At 52.1% G+C, this 14,381-nt stretch overlaps 1 protein-coding gene across 2 annotated transcripts in view; it reads left to right on the plus strand.

The window, feature by feature from the left end:
• tcf7l1b (transcription factor 7 like 1b) overlaps positions 1-14,381 on the plus strand; it is a 34,120-nt gene that overhangs the window by 18,655 nt on the left and 1,084 nt on the right. The window contains exons 4-11 of one of the 2 annotated variants that reach the window (XM_067227641.1): positions 2,887-2,964; positions 9,715-9,851; positions 9,945-10,046; positions 10,178-10,261; positions 12,086-12,229; positions 12,804-12,966; positions 13,366-13,473; positions 13,665-13,716. In XM_067227641.1, the coding sequence (XP_067083742.1) occupies positions 2,887-2,964; positions 9,715-9,851; positions 9,945-10,046; positions 10,178-10,261; positions 12,086-12,229; positions 12,804-12,966; positions 13,366-13,473; positions 13,665-13,716 (868 nt within the window). The remainder of the gene's footprint in view (positions 1-2,886; positions 2,965-9,714; positions 9,852-9,944; positions 10,047-10,177; positions 10,262-12,085; positions 12,230-12,803; positions 12,967-13,365; positions 13,474-13,664; positions 13,717-14,381) is intronic. The other variant, XM_067227642.1, reaches the window with a different exon arrangement.

The raw sequence follows: 14,381 nt of genomic DNA on the forward strand, positions 1-14,381 counted from the left end.
TGGGGAGGGTCAGAGTGTGAGGAGGTGGGGAGGGTCAGAGTGTGAGGAGGTGGGGAGGGTCAGAGTGTGAGGAGGTGGGGAGGGTCACAGTGTGAGGAGGTGGGGGGGGTCAGAGTGTGAGGAGGTGGGGGGGGTCAGAGTGTGAGGAGGTGGGGAGGGTCAGAGTGTGAGGATGTGGTGAGGGTCAGAGTGTGAGGAGGTGGGGAGGGTCAGAGTGTGAGGAGGTGGGGAGGGTCAGAGTGTGAGGAGGTGGGGAGGGTCAGAGTGGGAGGAGGTGGGGAGGGTCAGAGTGTGAGGAGGTGGGGAGGGTCAGAGTGGGAGGAGGTGGGGAGGGTCAGAGTGTGAGGAGGTGGGAGGGTCAGAGTGTGAGGAGGTGGGGGAGGGTCAGAGTGGGAGGAGGTGGGGAGGGTCAGAGTGGGAGGAGGTGGGGAGGGTCAGAGTGAGGAGGTGGGGAGGGTCAGAGTGTGAGGAGGTGGGGAGGGTCAGAGTGTGAGGAGGTGGGGAGGGTCAGAGTGTGAGGAGGTGGGGGGGGTCAGAGTGTGAGGAGGTGGGGAGGGTCAGAGTGTGAGGAGGTGGGGAGGGTCAGAGTGTGAGGAGGTGGGGAGGGTCAGAGTGTGAGGAGGTGAGGGGGGCCAGAGTGTGGGAGGCTGGATCTTGCAGGGGAAGCTTGGAGAGTTTTTCGGGTGTCTGCAGTCGGTAGCGCCATGGAGCGCGATGGCAATTATATAAAGCAGGCTCTTATAAAAGTGCCTGAGGGTATGTTCCCCTGTCCTGGCAGTAGCTGTCAAAAAGGGGAGGGAGGGGGGCGGGGGGAGCTGGGGGCACGGTGGGGGGGGGGGGGAGGCGGGGTACGGTCATGCAAGAGCAAACGTTCACAATGGAGCTGGTTTCATTTGTGCAGGGGATTCGTGATTGACATAGATTAGACAGTGAAAACTGTATTGTTTTGGTGAATTTTTTTCCCCCTCTCTCCATAGAAAGCAGCTCTCATTAGGCAGCATGCTCCGAGCTGAGCCGAGTTTCAATAGGGAGCTAGCAGCCCCTAAAAGCAACGGGCTCCTGACAGTTGTATGGACGAGGGCCCATTAGTTGGAACCTGCAATTCAGCCTTGAGCAGTATGGTTGAAATAAGGAGGGCTGATGTCAACTCTAAGAATTTCCCCCCTTCTGGATGGGAAAAAGGAACCCCTTCCTCCTCCCTCTGTGCTCTATTGGACCCCAGCTGTCAGGAAACAATACCCTGAGCCTGTGCCCACAATGTCTTTTTTTCCTTATTCCCTCTTCGCTTTTTTCCCCCTCTCCTGCTGTAATGTCTTTGCCATTTTTAACCTGAAGTCGTCCAAGCTTCCTTCCTCCCCAAAACTCTCATGATGAATGACGTTTTGAAAAAAAATAAAAAAATCTTGTTCAAATGATTGTCAGCTCTCTCGGGGAGTCTTTTGACATGTTTAACCAGGCTTTCATTCAAAACATATATATAAATATCTTGACGTATCTTTTCTGCGGTAGCTCATGCCGACATAGTTGCATTTTGCCTGATAGACATGTGTCAAGCAACCAGAAATACGAGGCATTTTCCTTTTAGAATCCTTTGCATTATAAAACATCCTTTGCAACAGAGACAAAGTATTTGGGCAGTGCTAGCATTCCATGCCCGCAAGGCAACTTGGATGAATCGTGATACAGAAAATCCACGTGTGCTCGCGCAAATGCAAAAGCTGCACAGGAAAAACCCCTTTAATTAATTTGAAATCGTTGGATAGCATCGAGAAAATCCACATGCATGACAATCTGCTGTATCCGGTGTTTAAACTGATTCACAAACCAGATGGTTGAGCTCGGATGTGTGCAGGACTGCAGCTCGGGAGGGCCTCAACGAGTGCAGAGAGACCGTAGACTATTTGAGCACTTTATACATGATCCAGTCCACTAAGGTCCTGCTTGGGAGACGTTGCTATCGCGGGAACAATCAGTCAATACAATAGTGTTCAAAAGTCTGTAGTTATTACTAGGAAACGCCATGGAAACCCCATGCTAAAGCGAATGATAACAGCTTTGATAGCCACGTGAAAAATGCCATAGAAAACCCTGATGCTAATGCTAATAGTATGACGCTAACAATGAGGAGGGATTAGTGTGGTCCGGGTCAAAAGGCCAAAACCATCGAGGGGGCTCACTCTGGATTCTCCGCCGGGTCTCTCTCTCTCTCCCCTGCTACCCAGCCAGACCCTCTCCTGTTGGGCCCGCTCTCCAGCTGCCCCCCCCACCCCACCCCTCCACCACCCCCACCCGCACCTCGACAGACACCCACAGCTGGGAGCTGGTTTTTCCCTGACAAACGGCAATTTCACAGTCCTGCTCCAGTTTGCTGTGTTCACAGCCCTCTCCCCCCTGTGCCAGACCACCCCCACCCCCCCTCTCCTCTCCCCCTCCTCCCTCCCTCCCTCCCTCCCCTCCTCCCCCCCCCCTCTCCCCATCTCCCCTCCTCCTCCCTCCCTCCTCCCACACCCTCCCTCCTCCCTCCCCCCCCCTCCCTCCCCCCCCCCTCCTCCCTCCCCCCCCTCCCTCCTCCCCCCCCCCCTCCCCCCCCCTCCAGTGGAGGCCTGGTCTTCTGCACACGCACGCCTGTCAGAGTGGAGGCTCCCTCCTTGCTGGCAGTCACGCCACTTATGACACCGTCCACTCTGGTCCAGCGGTGCCAGGTCGCACACCTCAGCCTTGGAACGCTTGGTGTTTGATTGGCTGTGCCCCAGAGCGAGCAGGAGAGTGTTGAGTTATATCTGTATGGGCTAGAAGGGTGGTGTAGTTGAAGTTGTGTTTCAGAGTAGAAGTTGTCGATGGCGACAGTTTCTTCTTCTTGTTAATCCTCCCGTTCTCTTCCTGCAGTACCTACACATGAAGTGGCTGGACGTCCCAGGAGCAGCAGGCCTCAAAGACTCCCGCACCCCCACCCCTGGACACCTGGTGAGTAACTGACCCCGACCCTCATCCCCTCCCCTCCCATCCCTCCGCACCAGCACGCTCTCCCCCTCCTCCCACGCCCCCCCCCCCCACACGCTCCCTCCGCCCTCCAACGTTTCAGCATGTAGCTCGCCTCTTCCCTGCTCCCTGCGATCCTCCACCCTCGGGGGAGAGAGTGGTGACGAGCCCAGCCTCGGTAGTCATCCGAGGGCGAGGTGTGACCTGAGCAGACCTGTTGGGTCAGTCGACCCGCAGCGGGAGGAGGAACTGAGGAGACAAGATTAGATAAACACAGTAGCTAGACCTGTCCTGCAGTGTGGTGAACACACCAGGATACGCCTCTACTGGGTAATACCATGAACAATCTCCTCTCAGGGATGTTGTCGGTTGTTTGTTGTGGTGAGACAGGCGCTGGGGGGAACCATGCCGACGGCGTAACTCAGCCGGTTACCGTGGGGATCCTGGCTAGACGGCTCTTGTTTTGGTTTCGCAGTTAGTTTTTGGTTGGATGACAAACGCAGAGATGCACTTGACAAAGTCCTCATTGAGGGCTCGTCTCTGAGGCAGCCAGGGAGCAGAGCTAGCCCAGGGCAGTCAGTGACTGCTCTATGACTGACTTCACCCCCAATTGGAAGCCAATTAAAGATATTTCAATAAGTGCTGACCTGTCAGTGACAGTTCAGCTCTCTCTCTCTCTTTCTCTCCCCTCTCTCTCCCCTCTCTCTCTCTCTCTCTCTCTCTCTCTCTCTCTCTCTCTCTCTCTGCTGGACACAGGACCCTGTGTGCTGTGTTTTGTTCCAGCCAATCTCTTTTATTTTATTTACCTAATATATAACATTATGAAATGCATGGGACAGCAAACAGTCACAGTGAGGCAGCGGGGTAATGCCAATTGAATCAAGGAGAAAATGAAAGGTTGCATTGAAGACTTGTGGTGAATAAGTGTCTCTGTGTGTGGATGGTTTCCACAGTAGTAAGTCATGGATGCCCCAGCCTCAGGATCCATGTACAAAGAGACATAGACCACGCTGTGTGCTGGCTAGCTTTGTGTCTGAACGTTATGCGCATACTTTGCATCGAGCAAACCACGAAGACCAGTGGAGAGATGTATTATAGATAATGCCATTTGACGTGTCGCATCTGAATTTGTGTCCAAAGGGAATGTTTTAATTGGCGTGCTTGTTTGTCCAAGCTGGCCATGCCATGACGGATTGGCTTTGTTCAGACCTCTCTTAAAGGTTAGATGTGGCCAAACATTTCAGGTCGAACTTTTCAGGTCTGCCTCCCCACCCCTACACTTCCCCCCCCAGCCTCCGCCGCCCCCCCACCCCCTCACCCCCTCACCCCCCACCCCCTCACCCCCGTGACCACACTCTGGCCTGCTGTCCAGCCCCCCGTCTGATCCGGGGAGGTCCGTGACCCAGATCCCATCGTCCCAGACACACAGCTCCTCAGAGGACCTGGAACCCCCCCCCTCTCCAGAGCTCTGATAGAGAGGCACCAGCACATACCCTGGGCCCAGGGAGAGCGGACCGAAACACCCAACTGTAGTCCACACACACACACACTCCCTCCCCCCCACCCCCCCTACCCTGGGCCTTAATCCCAGCCAGACCCTCTGACAGGGATCCAGGCTGATTATATGCTCATTACCCCGCCGAATGAGTGAGAGTGGGAGCAGGGGAGGGAGGAGTGAGGAAGGAGGAGGTGAGTGTGGGGGCGTGGGGGGGGGGGGGGGGTTCAGGAGTCTGACTCCCCAGGCCTACAGGGCCCCCAGGGCCCAGCGCTGCACTAATGAGAGCAGGGGGAGCGGATAGACGCGTGTGGGGGGCCTGAGATTACCGCCCAGGGCACACAGAAGCCAGAGAGTCTGGGGAGGGGGAGTTACGGGGCACCAGCGGGTCTCCTCAAGCACTCACGTTTTAGAGGTATATATATATTCGTGCTATTCTTCTGCCGAGCGCTCATTACATGACCTGACATTGTATATTCATGACGTCTGGCCGTGGAGTGTGTTCTCATCTCATATTGACTACATGGAATATTTGTGTGTGTGTTGGGGGCGGAGAGCGGGGGGGTGGGATGCAGGGGGCAGTGCGCACATGCAGCGCACACCCCCTTCGACGGGGGGTAAATGTTGAGTGTCTATAGCCAGAGGATGACCCAGCTGGATCTGGGTCATGTGATCACGGTAGGGTCTGAGCTGATTGGTCAGCTGTTGAACCGTGACAGTCAGGGGATGATATCATCGCCTTTGATCAAGTTCCTCTTGACTCCTGATCAGCAATCGTTCCTCCTAATGCCCACAAATAAGGATGGACTGTTAGTATGGAGCTGGGGTCTTTCTTTCTTTCTCTCTCTCTCTCTCTCTCTCTCTCTCTCTCTCTCTCTCTCTCTCTCTCTCTCTCTCTCTCTCTCTCTCTTTCTCTCTCTCTCCCTCTCTCCCTCTCTTTTGTGTCTTCTGGGGAACAGAATAGAGGGTTGTGAAATAGAAATCAGAGTCTGCTGTCGATGTGAGAGGCCGGGGGAAGTCTGTCGTGTCGCGGTGCAGATTGGGGTCCATAAGGCCTGTATGCTAATCGGAGCCTGCTTCGGCCAGAGAGCCTCAATTATTCAAGAGACAGGTTTGTTTAGCATTCAGTTGGTATTGCTGTTGCTAGTAAAGTGTGTGTGTGTGTGTGTGTGTGGGGAGGGGGGGGGTAGTCAGCGTGTCTATGGATGCCCCTTCATACCCATCGCCCCCCATACCAAGCCCCAGTGTTCAGAGGGCTGCCTGGTCATGAATAATACATCAAAGACCATCCTAGTCCAGGTGATTCAGGCTTGTCAGTCCACCAGCAGGTCCTGAGCTGGGCTGGAGAGTAGAGGCTGGAGGATGAACACGTATGGAGGCTGGGGTCTGAAGGCTAGGGTGCGGAGGGTGGAGACCAGTGTCTGAATGTGGCATATGTGTCTACACAGCGAATAGCACCATCATGTCGTCGATACTCCTCCACACCCAGCCCAGTCATTCGTTCATGTGTCCAGCGTACACTCAGTCCTGAAAAGCTAGCATCGCTTATCAAGTGACTGGCCACCTCACTGGCTTACAAGGAGAGCAGTGAGCGCTTAATGAGGTGGAACTGACCAGGCTAGTGTCCCAGGAGCAGTCACCGGATCTGGTCTCTGTCACTGCTGAGGGGGGGGGGGGTGCTCTGTTGTGTCGCAGACCTGAGACGTTGTGACAACTGGCGAGGGTCCCTTGTGTCAGCATGTCATAACTCACTTAGTCTCCAAATTGCTCGGTAAGTGAATTGAAGTGGCACAATGACACGCATTCGCATTCCACAGATGGCTAGTCCGTTGAGCGTCCATTACAATTTTCAACACGCCGGCCTGAATGAGAGGGTTTTCACGGCCCAAGTTGACCGTGAAGCGCCCAAGTTTTTGTTGACGTGATACCTACTTCTAGGCCCCCACACACACACACACACACACACACACACTCCCCAGACCTTTGACAGGGAGTTGTCCGAGGGTTGGCTGTGTTCCAGTAGGCATTGAACAACCAGAGTCCTTCATAAAATCAAAGGCTTGGATAGCCCTGTGCTGAATACTGATCTGAGATCTAGACTCACCTAGGTAGCCCCACACTATGCTGCAATGACTGACACATTCAGGAACATGGTGCTGCATTTGGGAGCAACAAACATGTAACAGCGTAGACATATATATTTTGTCCTTGACCAAGAGCTTGCAGTCTGGATTCTAAAGGCATACGACACAACGACACGGTCGCATACTCGCTCGCGTCCGCTTCCTGTTGCCGTTGACAAACAAGGCTTTGGATTCCTCGGCATGCCTGGCATTCTTTGGGCTCTTTCTTTCCCGGAGTTTTGAAAAGGCCTCTGAGCATCCCACCCAGAAGCGGTGGCGCTGCAGAAAGGAACACACAAAGCAGGGTAGGGTTATTCAGTTTTGGTCTGCGCTCTGTTTGCCTAGTAATTCAATTCAGATGTGCAGGATCCAAAAACATGTTTGCTTGAATGAAATCCACCCCCCTCTACCCCCTCCCCCCCCCCTCTCTGCCCCCCCCCCCCCCCCTCCCCTCCGCCCATGGCCCATGCTTTTCTTAGCCAGGTTCCAAGTTTAACGTCCAGGCAAGGTGCTGCCATCCTGGGCCTTACAGGCTGCTGAACAGGCAGCCACCTTGTCTCTGGGTCCTGGCACAGCAAGCTCCTGCTAGGTTTCATCTCCCTGTGACTGCTGTCTGTTGACTCTCAGCCTGGAGACAGCCAGGAGACATGTTATTCTGTTTTAGGTCTATCTTAAGAACTTCCAAACATTTTTTTGGATGGCTTTTGTTTTAAAATCGGTCGATGTTCGTCAGTTAACGAGGGGTACTGGTTATAGACGGCTCTGTCACGTGCGAGTTGTTTATATTTAAAACACGGCTCGTATTCCTGCGGTTTCCTTATTACACCTTGTCCATGGATCATGAAGGCTGTCGGGGGCTGGGTGCGCATTACCTCCACACACACCCCGTCTGAATGGAGGTATTGATGGGCCTCAGTGAGGCCGCTTAGTTAAAGGCTGTGATTAAACTTTTGGCCGCGATCCTCACTTTGACACGACGGAGGTCGTGTGTTCGACTGCTTTTCTGTTCTTTAACGACGGCCCAAATGAATCCGTTTTTACACGAGCGCTATCATTCTATTCTCTTTCCGAACGCTTTTTCCCTGTGGGTTCTGAGGCAGTTGTTAGTGATCGGTGGACGAGGTAACCATTTATGTCCTGGAGGCAGGTAAGGAGATATCCCCCCCTCCCTCACAGAGGTTCAGAGAGCTCAGCAGCACAGAAGGGTTTATCCCGTGCAGGACGTTCTCTACATAGTCCAAAACATTTGGGATTTTTTAAAATCCAGTGTTTTTCTAACTTAAAATGATGTGCAGAGCGAATGCACGATTGGTGAATTCAACGTATGAATTATTCATGGCCGCGATTTCTGATTCTCACTGAAGTGCTTCCCACAATGTGTTTGCACTCTTGCCTAGGAGTGCCAAACAGTGTTTTATACAGAATAATATTCAGCCCCATTGTACATGAAGTAGAGCAACAAAGCCTATGTGAAATAGACATGGAGCATGGATGCAAAGATTTCAAAATTTCAACCTTTTGAAATAGTAATATAATACAGAAACCTTTTTATCCTACTGCTAATAAATCCAACCAGACCGGTAAAAAAAAAAATTGAATTACAAAATCTTTGAAAAACAACATATACAAAAATATATTTAAAAACCTTTTTCCAATTGATCTCCTTTAAGTCATTTTTAATGACTCATGATTCAAACATTTTTATCTGCTAACACTAACATCATCCAAACAGCATTACTGAAATCAAAGAAGGCTTTAGTTGAAGGAGCAGCAAGTTTACCAAGGCTTTCAAAAGTGTCTAAAAACAGGTTGGACCTGCATTAGAAAAAGTGACAGAAAAAGCATGCCCGGGATTTGGAACAATTCTTAAGTAGCGTGAAGCGGGAGCGTGCACTGGCGTCTCAATGCAAACCTTGTTCCCTCCCAGACCGCGCTGGTGAACTGAGAGCAGGGGGGGGGAGGAGGAGGGAGGGAAGGGAGGGAGGGGAGGGGAAGGGAGGGTTCCTGAAGAAAGGTTAGGTTGGAGGAACAAGACTCCTTTCTCCCCCCGCCCCCCTCACCCTCTGGCCCTCTCTTGTGACGACGCTAGGCCAACAAGCGGCCCATTGAGGACGCACGGCCGGGGGAAATGACTTGGAGCCACCGCAGTGTCCTAATGAAAGTAAGAGACACAGGTTATTATCATCATCATCATCACCATGCCCCTGGTCCAGAGCAGGCCTGCTGGATCGCAGCACTTTGGCCACAGTGAGATCTGGATATTCTCTGACAGCAAAATAAATTATGTGAATTAGCTGTCAAAGCGCTGCCGGGATATGAACATTTCTTCAGTTCTGCAAAGTATCTGTTTCCAGTTTCCCCCCTCCATGATTGAATCAGTGTTGCTGTCGTTTTACCACAGTAAAAGTATCCTTTCGTCGTCTTCGCTCAGATAATATATCTGAGTGAACAGGTTGAACTCCCCCACCTGACCCGCGAACCAAAGGGCAGCATTTCCCTGCATCCGGATCAGTGGAGGTGGGCCAGGTGTCACCAGTGAGAGATAAGATATCTGCTCCTTGGCAGGTGCACCCCCCCCCCCCACCCACTCCCTTCCTACTACCACCTTCTACCCTTTGTCTGGGGGGGGGGGGGTGGGAGGAGGTGGGGGGGTTATCCAGTGTAAATCCTGGATAGGCGCACCCTGTTGTTCAAAACGCTGGGTTGAACAGACTGTTCTCTCCTCAGCTAATGGTCTTGGCATGTGTCCGACGCCGTTTTAGTGTTCCTTGGTGGCGCTCCAGATTGCATCAGCGACCGTCACACACACCCAGCCTGTGTTGTTTACAGGAGCAGTCCCAGACGCAGGGAATACTCTCTGTCAGGACTCATTTCATCCTCCCACAGGATGGCTGCTGGTCTCTCTTGAAAAAGCTGTTATTCCAGGCTCACGGGCGGGAGACTGTACACGCTTGCTACTATGTTTCAAAAGGTGTTCACGCGTCTTTGAAACTGAGTTTTTACGCTCTTCTGAGAGGTTGGTCTCTCCTTCCTGGTCTCTAAACCCCCCCCCCCTCTCTTCCCCCTCTCCTCCCTCTCCTCCCCCTCCCCCCCCCCCACCTCTCGCCCTCCCCACAGTCGAACAAGGTCCCTGTGGTGCAGCATGCCCACCACGTGCACCCGCTGACCCCCCTGATCACCTACAGCAATGAACACTTCTCCCCGGGCACCCCTCCCTCACACCTCTCCCCTGAGATCCTGGACCCCCAAGACAGGTAGGCCCGGCTTCCGGTACCGTCCACTCCATCTCTCCACCCCCACAGCATGGAGAGGCTGACCCCCGCGCCCCCCTCTCTGCCCCCCTGTAGGGATCCCCCGGACCCCCCACCGTCGGAGCTGTCTCCCTACTACCCTCTGTCTCCGAGCGCCGTGGGGCAGATCCCACACCCCCTGGGCTGGCTGGTGCCTCAGTAAGTACCCCCCCCCCCCCCCCCCACACACACACACACCACACACCCTCAGCATGCCAGAAACCTCATTCCTGACATTTTTATGAGTGATTAACTTGTGATATTTCCACTCTCCTCCTCTCTCCCCCCAGACAAGGCCAGCCCATGTACTCTATCCCCCCAGGCGGTTTCCGTCACCCCTACCCTGCGTTGGCGATGAACGCCTCCATGTCCAGGTGAGTGGTCGGTCCTGCCCCTGACACCCCCCCCCCCCCCCCCCCCCACTACTCTCCAGAACAGCGACATTTAATATCTACCGCTTCCATTACACGGCGCTCTCGTGTTCCTCACGCTCTTGTCCGCCGGCAGTGTTTCGCAGCGTTAGGGCACCGGGAATATCGGATCATAGACAGCCAGCGGTGTCAAGACTACAAAGGATCTCTGGGCTCTTAGTCTCTCCGAGACGGGCTCGGCCTTCCGAAGACAGAACAGTATTGGCATTCAGGAGGGCTCTGTTCTGACAGCACTGTCTTACTCTCCAAGATACTCCTCAGCCTGGCCCATCTTGGGAGACGTACTGCTACACACACTAAGATGAAAGGGGCTGAGGATCGATTAGGACAAATCAAAGCTCATCTGAACTGACAAGTCCCACCAGACTTAACTCTCTGCCCAACTGTCAAAATTGGAAAAATTTGTAGTGAGCCTTCCGGTGTTAGTAGCGAATGAAATATTCAGGAGAGGTTTCTCTCTGTGATCAATATCTGGAGCCCATGCCGGAGTTTCGTAAAGTTTACTTTGCACCTTTTGAAGGTTTTTGTGAATAAGAGAATCTAGCTGATGATGTTACGTTAAAGTTTTAAATGTTATTAATTTAAGGGACGCTTATAACAAATGCATCCAACTGACATCCAAACAGTGCATGTAGAAACTACAGTAGAAGATGAATGATCAGAACTGCCTATTTCTACATTTATTTACTAGCCGCATGGCAGCAACATATGACCACATGTCAGCTAATAGGCGCGGTGAACCAAAGTAATTATACTACAATAATGCTATACAGTGTAACAATTGCTAAAGTATAGCAATAACAATTACGACAAAATCAAAATCTATTACAGGGGCTTGCTGATTAACGAGGGGTGAACAAAAATAATAGTAAAACTGTTCAGTAATAACTACTGCAATTCCTCAGCTACAGTCTCAAAGTGACGTCTCAATTATAGTTTTTCCTAGCGCTTTGCAACAGAAACAATAACATGTATTAAGTACAAAATCTTTTATGATGGGCTTCGATCATAGTTGTCTTCAAGATGTCTGTCTTTAAAGATGGATACAGCGTGGATGAAGAGTTATCACAACATGTTATGTTTCAGTTCAAATAGAGAAAACCTCCCAGTGCACTAACGAACAATGCTGTTGTTGTTATTCGTTATTCGTATCAGGGATTGATTTTATGGATTTTCATGAAGCAGTTAAAGCCTTTCCCAAGTGTCAGAACCAGAACGTGAGGTCGAAGAACTTTGTTCTTCTCTGTCAACGACAGTGTTACTTTGTGTTCCTGTGGGGAGAGGGGAGAGAGGGGAGGAAGGGGGGGAGAGAAAGGGGGGAGAGAGGGGAGAGGGGGGAGAGAGGGGGCAGAGGGGGAGAAGGTGTTCCATAGCCAGGGCTCCAGAGCTCCGTCTGTACTTTGGAACGTGGCGACAGAAAGTGGTTTCAGGTGTCAGACACCCCTCAGCCCTAACCCCTGCCTCCCTTGCCCTCCGTCACCATGGCAACACCACACTCCGCTCACCTCCAGGGGTGGTGGTAAAAGCGAGCTCCCGAACGAGCCTTTATTTGAAAGAAGAAGAAAAAACACCCAATGTGTCGCTCATCGGGCACGCGTTACCTTGAAGTCTAGACTGACGTTCTGGAGGTGTGTGTGTGTGTGTGTGTGTGGGGGGGGGGGGCTAAACTGTCGGCTCAGAGGCGCGTGATCCCGTCTCACGCCGCACGCGGTCGAGGAAGTTGGGTGAGAGACTGAGCCGTTGCTTGTGGTTCCTCTGCCCCCACAGCCTGGTGTCCAGTCGCTTCTCCCCCCACATGGTGCCCCATCACCCCCACGGCCTGCATCAGACGGGCATCCCCCACCCTGCCATCGTCTCCCCAGCCATCAAGCAGGAGCCCAACGGAGATCACATGAGCCCCTCCATGCATTCGTAAGTATCACAGCCGGCGTGCCACCTCTATCTCTCTCTACCTCTATCTCTCTCTACCTCTATCTCTCTCTACCTCTATCTCTCTCTACCTCTATCTCTCTCTATCTCTCTCTACCTCTATCTCTCTCTACCTCTCTCTACCTCTATCTCTCTACCTCTATCTACCTCTATCTCTCTCTATCTCTATCTCTCTCTACCTCTATCTCTCTCTATCTCTCTCTATCTCTCTCTACCTCTATCTCTCTCTATCTCTCTCTACCTCTATCTCTCTACCTCTATCTACCTGTATCTCTCTCTATCTCTATCTCTCTCTACCTCTATCTCTCTCTATCTCTCTCTATCTCTCTCTACCTCTATCTCTCTCTATCTCTCTCTACCTCTATCTCTCTCTCTATCTCTCTCTACCTCTATCTCTCTCTACCTCTATCTCTCTCTATCTCTATCTCTCTCTAGCTCTACCTCTATCTCTCTCTACCTCTATCTCTCTCTATCTTTATATCTATTTTTATCTAGTTTTGATTTGATCGTCTCTGTGATTGGCTGGTTTTTTGAAACGTGTGTTTTCCTGTTGCAGCAGGAAGTCTCCCGGGCCGGCGAAGAAGGAGGAGGATAAGAAGCCTCACATCAAGAAGCCCCTGAATGCCTTCATGCTGTACATGAAGGAGATGAGGGCCAAGGTGGTCGCTGAGTGCACCCTGAAGGAGAGCGCAGCCATCAACCAGATCCTGGGAAGACGGGTAAGAGTGTGTGTGTGGTTGTGTATGTGTATGTGTGTGTGTGTGTGTGGTTGTGTATGTGTGTGTGGGTGTGTATGTGTGTGTGTGTGTGTGTATGTGTGTGTGTGTGTGTATGTGTGTGTGGTGGTGTATGTGTGTGTGTGGTTGTGTGTGTGTGTGTGTGTGTGTGTGTGTGTGTGGTTGTGTATGTGTGTGTGTGGTTGTGTATGTGTGTGGTCGTGTACGTGTGTGTGTGGTTGTGTATGTGTGTGGTCGTGTACGTGTGTGTGGTTGTGTATGTGTGTGGTCGTGTACGTGTGTGTGTGGTTGTGTCGGTGCATGCGGGTGGGGTGTGTGTGTCTGTGTGGGGACGAGTAACACTGTCCTCCGCCTGACTCTGGTCGTGTCTGTGTCCTGCAGTGGCACTCGCTGACGAGAGAGGATCAAGCCAAATACTACGAGCTGGCGAGGAAGGAGAGACAACTCCACTCGCAGCTCTATCCCGGCTGGTCCGCCAGAGACAACTATGTGAGTAGGAAAAGCTCTTCCGACACGACGTGGCGGAAACGCTGCTCTCGTTTTCCACGGCGTCCAGAAAGGAACGAGAACAATCGGACTCGCTTTTTTGGTTGTCGCGCGGGGTCGACACCAAGTTGCTTTCACTTTGATAAAGAACGGTTGTTTTCTCTGAACACATTGTTATGTTTATCTGCACACAGGGAAAACGGAAAAAGAGGAAGAGAGATAATAAGCCAGACTCAACACCAGAGGGTAAGAGAACTTCTCCCCCCCTTTTCCTCTCTCTCTCTCTCTCTCTCTCTCTCTCTCTCTCTCTCTCTCTCTCTCTCTCTCTCTCTCTCTCTCTCTCTCTCTCTCTCTCTCTCTCTCTCTCTCTCTCTCTCTCTCACTCTCCCTCCATCTCTCTCTTTCTCTCTCTCTCTCACTCTCCCTCCCTCTCACTCTCCCTCCCTCTCTCTCTCTCTCTCTCTCTCTCTCTCTCTCTCTCTCTCTCTCTCTCTCTGTTCTACACTCTCTTCTCTCAGGGCCAGAGAGGTCCACCTACAGGCCTTTTAACCCTAACCCTTTTAACCACTGTCGTAGGCCTCACTTTGTCTCTTCAACATGATTGGGGGTTATTCTCAGCCTGCCACAACATAACACCTTTTTATGCTCTATCCTTTCTTATGCTTCTACGACGAGTGCCGTTTTTCTACTAACTTCTCTCCTCTCTCTAAACTCAAGCAGCCTATGAGGTTCAGTGCTAGTAGTGGCAGGTATGTCTGGTTGATGCTTCTCTCAGGAGCCTTCAGATCACCCTCCCCTGGCAACCCCCCCCCCCCTCCAATATCCCTGTTCACACGGTCTCATGCGTTCTTCATAATCAGACCGCAAAATTAAGCGTAATTTTGTGTCATTGTCCTCTTGTGTCCGTGTCG

This window comes from Osmerus mordax, chromosome 24, assembly GCF_038355195.1.
Source record: "Osmerus mordax isolate fOsmMor3 chromosome 24, fOsmMor3.pri, whole genome shotgun sequence".
NCBI classification, from domain to species: domain Eukaryota; kingdom Metazoa; phylum Chordata; class Actinopteri; order Osmeriformes; family Osmeridae; genus Osmerus; species Osmerus mordax.